The sequence below is a fragment of the Saimiri boliviensis genome, chromosome 9, assembly GCF_048565385.1.
Source record: "Saimiri boliviensis isolate mSaiBol1 chromosome 9, mSaiBol1.pri, whole genome shotgun sequence".
Lineage (NCBI taxonomy): Eukaryota > Metazoa > Chordata > Mammalia > Primates > Cebidae > Saimiri > Saimiri boliviensis.
Window position 1 is genome coordinate 53,469,617 of NC_133457.1, and position 6,000 is coordinate 53,475,616.

At 48.6% G+C, this 6,000-nt stretch overlaps 1 protein-coding gene across 6 annotated transcripts in view; it reads right to left on the reverse strand.

Moving 5' to 3' along the window:
* The window catches only part of PCCB (propionyl-CoA carboxylase subunit beta), a 99,475-nt gene extending 93,853 nt beyond the window's left edge, over positions 1 to 5,622 (reverse strand). For 5 of the 6 annotated variants that reach the window (XR_012519242.1, XR_012519241.1, XR_012519240.1 and 2 more), the window contains exons 1-2: positions 5,404 to 5,622; positions 551 to 670 (exon numbers count right to left, since the gene is read on the reverse strand). Coding sequence is in view for 3 of the 6 variants with exons in the window: in XM_074405884.1 (XP_074261985.1) it covers positions 551 to 670; positions 5,404 to 5,586 (303 nt within the window). In the remaining 3 variants the exon portion in view is untranslated. Of the gene's footprint in view, positions 1 to 550; positions 671 to 4,430; positions 4,564 to 5,403 lie in introns of all 6 variants that reach the window. The other variant, XM_074405885.1, reaches the window with a different exon arrangement.
* Positions 5,623 to 6,000: the final 378 nt, after the last annotated feature.

Sequence of the window (6,000 nt, forward strand, 5' to 3'; positions counted from 1 at the left end):
TCCAAATACTTTTTTTAAATGAATTTGGCCACTATGCCTCAATTAAAGACAAAAACAAACAAAACCCAAATTCCTAAAACTTTAATATGAACAAGGGACATGCAGGAATCCCAGCCCACTTTCCCAGTTCTACAACAGCAAGCATCGGGCTACTACTTCATCAACAGGAGTGAAGGGCACTGTCATCTTAGGCCTTATCTACTCTCCTAAAAGCCAAATAATTAAGACCCCAGGGCCACCACTTCTCTATGCTTATGCAAAGGAGGACATATGAAGAAACACGAGGCAGGGTACATGTCTCATGCCTGTAGTCCCAGCACTTTGGGAGGCCGAAGCGGGTGGACCGCCTGAGGCCAGTAGTTCAAGGCCAGCCTCACCAACATGGTAAAAGCCTGTCTCTACTAAAAATACAAAAATTAGCCAGGCATAGTAACTGCAGTGCTTCTACAGAGGACTTCAGATAAAAGCCTTATAGATTTATTATTGTTCTAGTGGGTAGGCCAGCTGAGCCACACCTAGAAAGTGTTCAGACCACTATTTGAACAAATACCTTATTCTTATCAGCAGCCATTCCAAAATCTGCACATCTGTGTTCCACAAACATGTCACTCTCAACAAAGCTGCCAGGGTCCAGCAAGAGACTGATCCGCTCCCTGGCCGTTAGCTTTCCCTACAATAGAACAAAGACCACTCAGTAATGTCATCACAGACAATTTAGTAGGCAAAGCAAGGGCTGTTCACGGGAGGGCCTGAAGCGCAGATTTTGTTGTTCATCCCAATGCCTCCGTTCTGTCCAACCTGCCCAAGGCAGATAGGTGTTAGTAGCAAACATTAGATGACATGAAAATCAGGGCAGACAGTGTGCTCCAAAAGCCACCCAACTATGGAATATGAATAAGGAAATAGGGGGAGGAAAAGGTAGAGAGAAGTGGGAATAAGGAGAACCTGACCCTGGAACATAGTAACTAGTTCCGCAAATACTTACTAGAGACCTAAAGAGCAGTAAAAAGAAGACTGCAGAAGCAGGTGGTAGAAACTAAAGCGGGCTCAGTGAAGGACCTGAGACACGTTCTTTCCAGGGAGACCTACAAAAGCACACCTCACCTCACCAGGGTCCCTGCTGTTCCCAGCTCCCACCTCAAGGACACACAACTTCCTGGTTTTTCTCCTGCCTCCTCCGTGGGCTTCTTTTTCCTACTATTCTATCCCCTGCTTAGGGATTCCACACCTGACAGTGACACTACGACACAGAGATGACCCCACATCAGGGAGTGGCTGAGCAGAAGGGGAGTGGGACACAAAATGCTAAAGAGCTCACTAGAGAAGACTTTTAAAATGCCTCTTTGAGGAAATGAGGTCGAAGCGCTCAATCTACCAAGAGCCTCGGTCGGGCACGGTGGCCCACACCTGTAAACCCAGCACTGATTAAAAGTAAGAGGCGGCTGGGCGCGGTGGCTCAAGCCTGTAATCCCAGCACTTTGGGAGGCCGAGGCGGGTGGATCACGAGGTCAAGAGATCGAGACCATCCTGGTCAACATGGTGAAACCCCGTCTCTACTAAAAATACAGAAAATTAGCTGGGCATGGTGGCACGTGCCTGTAATCTCAGCTACTCAGGAGGCTGAGGCAGGAGAATTGCCTGAACCCAGGAGGTGGAGGTTGCGGTGAGCAGAGATCGCGCCATTGCACTCCAGCCTGGGTAACAAGAGCGAAACTCCGTCTCAAAAAAAAAAAAAAAAAAAAAAAAATTAAGAGGCAGCTGAACCCTCATGTGGCCATTCATAAACGTCCCTATTTAGAGAACAAGTGATTGTGCTACCTTTGCGCAGTCAAGATACCTTGGCCGTTGAACATATGTCACTGGGCAGGCAGTGCCCCTAATACTGGTAATGCTAGAGGTGAGAGGCTGAGACAAGCATCACTTGAGCCCAGGAGTTTAAGACCAGCTGGGCAACATGGTGAAACCTGGTCTTTACTGAAAAATACAAAAATTAGCTGGGAGTAGTGGCACGTGCTGTAGCCCCAGCTACTTGTCAGGATGAGGCCAGAGGATCACCTGAGTCCAGGAGGTTGCGGCTGCAGTGAGCCATGATCATTGCACTATACTCCAGCCTGGGCAACACAGTGAGATCATGTTTTTTTAAAAAAGAGCCTCCATTGCTTGGGCTCCCAAGCTATCAGCCCAAGGCAAATACCCTAGCCTACCGTCCTCCGTCCTCCTCCCCGCCAACCCCCACCCCAAACATACACACACCTCAAATTGGCTATTATTTCCCCCTTAGAAAGTAGTGGAAGCTACTGATGTTGCATTTAAAAAAACAAAAACCAGGCAGAGCGCGGTGGCTCACGCCTGTAATCCTAGCACTTTGGGAGGCTGAGGCGGGTGGATCACGAGGTCAAGAGATCGAGGCCATCTTGGTCAACATGGTGAAATCCCGTCTCTACTAAAAATATAAAAAATTAGCTGGGCATGGTGGCGTGTGCCTGTAATCCCAGCTACTCAGGAGGCTGAGGCAGGAGAATTGCCTGAACCCAGGAGGCGGAGGCTGCAGTGAGCCAAGATCCCACGATTTTACTCCAGCCTGGGTAACAAGAGCAAAACTCTGTCTCAAAAAAAAACAGGCAATCCTATACACTGTCATGTAAAGTAGAATAAGTTTTTAGGAAAGCAATTTGGCAATATATATACAGATTTTTAAAATATATTTATACTGGGCAGGTTGGGTGGCTTATGCCCATAATCCCAGCACTTTGAGAGGCAGAGGCTGAGGCTGGCGGATCACCTGAGGTCAGGAACCTGACCAACATGAAGAAACCCTGTTTCTACTAAAAATACAAAAAAAATTAGCCAGGCATGGTGGCATATGCCTGTAATCTGAGCTACTAAGGAGACTGAGACAGAAAAATCACTTGAACCCAGGAGGTGGAGATTGCAGTGAGCCAAGATCATGCCATTGCACTCCAGACTGAGCAACAAGAACAAAACTCTGTCTCAAATATATATATATACACATATGTATATACAGATTTTTAAATATTTTTTTACATATATATATATATATATATATATATATATATATATATACATACACATATTTATACTGACCAGGCACTGTGGCTCACACCTGTAATCCCAGCACTTTGGGAGGCCAAGGTGGGAGGACTGCTTGAGCCCAGGAGTTGAGACCAGCCTGGGCAAAAAAGCGAGACCCTATCTCTACCCCAAAAAAAAAAAAAAAAAATTAGCTGGAAAAGAGGCTGAAGTGGGGGGATCACTGGAGCCCAGCCAGAAGGTTGAGGATGCCGTGAGCCATGATTCCACTGCCCTCCAGGCTGGGTGACAGAATAAGAGCCTGTCTCAAAAACAAAAATTCCGTAATCCCAGCACTTTGGGAGGCCGAAGTGGGTGGATCACCTGAGGTCAGAAGTTCGAGACCAACCTGGCCAACATGGTGAAACCCCGACTCTACTAAAAATACAAAAATTAGCCAGGTGTGGTGGTACATGCCTGTAATCCCAGTTACTCGAGAGGCTGAGGCAGGAAAATCACTTCAACCTGGGAGGCAGAGGTTGCAATGAGCCAAGATCTCATCATTGCACTCCAGCCTGGGCAACAAAAGCAAAATTCCATCTCAAAAATTAAAAAGGGGTAGAGGAAGGGGTTTATATCAAATCTGCCTCCTAAGTCAACTTTGGCAAAAGAAAAACAGCTTCGGGAGGCTTCATCTAACTAAACCCAGTAGGATCTACCTGGGAAAAGGCTGGGCGATGTTCCACGAAGAATTGACCAATAGATCCCAACAGAGAGACTGTACAATGCACTGACAGGCCTTTCCAGAGCATGATCTAACATCTCCCTCAGTTCAGCCCTAACATAGCAGCCCCGGAGGAGGGAGAGAAAGCACTAGCACCGCAAACCAACAACAAAATTTACATTTCTCTCCCACGTGTCAAAAGGAACCTTCAGGCCAGGTACGGTGGCTCAAGCCTGTAATCCCAGCACTTTGGGAGGCCGAGGCAGCTGGATCACTAGGTCAAGAGATAGAGACCATCCTGGTCAACATGGTGAAACCCCGTGTCTACTAAAAAAAATACAAAAAAATTAGCTGGGCATGGTGGCACGTGCCTGTAATCCCAGCTACTCAGGAGGCTGAGGCAGGAGAATTGCCTGAACCCAGGAGACGGAGGTTGCGGTGAGCCGAGATCGTGCCACTGCACTCCAGCCTGGGTAACAAGAGCGAAACTCCGTCTCAAAAAAAAAAAAAAAAAAAAAAAAGGAACCTTCAGCAGGCCCTTGTCAAATGCGAATTTATAACATCTGAATCAACACTAGACTTAAATATAGAGCTGTTCAAATCTCCTCACCTTAAGACCCCATCCCTCCCCCAGTCCCTCCCCCATGGTTGTGAATTGTGCCTGAGAAGCCCTCACCTACAAGAGTTTCACTTCCAGCCGGGCGCAACGGCTCACACCTGTAATTCTAGCACTTTGGGAGGCTGAGGTGGGTGGATCACCTGAGGTCGGGAGTTCAAGACCAGCCTGGCCATCATGGTGAAACTCCATCCTAAAAAAAAAAAAAAAAAAAGTTTCACTTCTCCACCTTCCTGTTGGTTCTGTAATTCGTTCAGCACAACGGTCCAGACTCACCCACGAGTAATGGACACATTGTGCAAGCCTGGTTTCAAGTCAGGGGTCACCTCTCCAAAACCGGCCACCCAGCTTTTCTCTGGAGGCCAGCGACGATTCTCACTTCAAAACCCAGCCGGTGGGTGGTAATGCCTCCCTTGCTCAGTGTAGCCAAACATGGAGAATGGCCTGCGCACTCCCAGAAAGGCCACCTGCTTCCGACACGTGCCTCTGCTACCCACCAAGGCGAGGCATGCTAAGGCCCTAAAGAGGTTGACCGGGCATTCTGCGGACAGAAGTTCCACAAGTTCCCTGCACGCACACATCCCCCAACTCATGTTAGTGGAGTTTGACCACGTTCAATTTTCCTGCTTCCACAATGGAGAAAGAATCTACCATCACTCTTTCATGGGGCACGAGAAGAATATGCACATCTTTTTTTACTGAATGTCTATGGTCTAACGATACGCTTATGCGGAAAGAATTATTATTAAAATGACCCACAGAGATTTAATAAGTTGCCCAAAACTTTATATTTAAAGTGGTGAGCTGGCTCGAGACCAGCCATTTCCGTCTAAATCCCAAGAGTTAAACATTGTGAAAAAGCACACAGGTGCTTCTGCTGGTTATACCCGCCTCCACGCGAAACGCTACAGGTTTCCAAGGTGAACACTCTCGCCCCCGCCCCTCCAGGAACTGTGTGGATTGGCAGGGAGACCTCGGGCGCTGCGAGCCGGGCACGCTGTGATAGGTCGCGGACGCCAGGGGCGGGACTCACTCGCTTGTGCTGCGCGTCAATACGGCGTTGGCCTCCTCCCAGTAGCGCGGTCCGGCGCTTGTTCTCAATGCGCTCGTCAACAGAGGTGGGCTGGCTGCAAAGGCTGCGGACCGCGGCGCGGAAACCGCTCGCCAGAACGCTGAGTCTTGCCCCGGCCGCAGCCACCCGTAGTGCCGCCGCCATTTTGCTGTGCCAGCGCGTCCCCTACCGGCGCATCTGAGTACGCATGCGCATAAAGCGTGGTCACTGCGCTTGCGCAGCGTCGGCTGGCTGTAGGGAGCCTAGAGGCTGGACTATAGAATCTGTTTGGGAGTAAGACGTGAGAGTTCGAGACCCGAGGCCACCCTAGGAGAGTCACGCAGAGAAAAAGTATAGGGCCCGCCTGGCTGCACGGAAGAGGGACATAGTCCTTGCTCTTCTCCGACCACCTAGACCCTTAACTTTGTCGTCCTCCTTCCTGCAGAAAATGAGATTATAAGATTTAACCAACATGTATTAAGCATTGTGCCAGGTATTGCTTTTTGCACTTACCGTGCACTAGCATATTATCTGGTTTTCACAGATGAGGTAAATGAAGCACAGAGTGATGAGTGATTT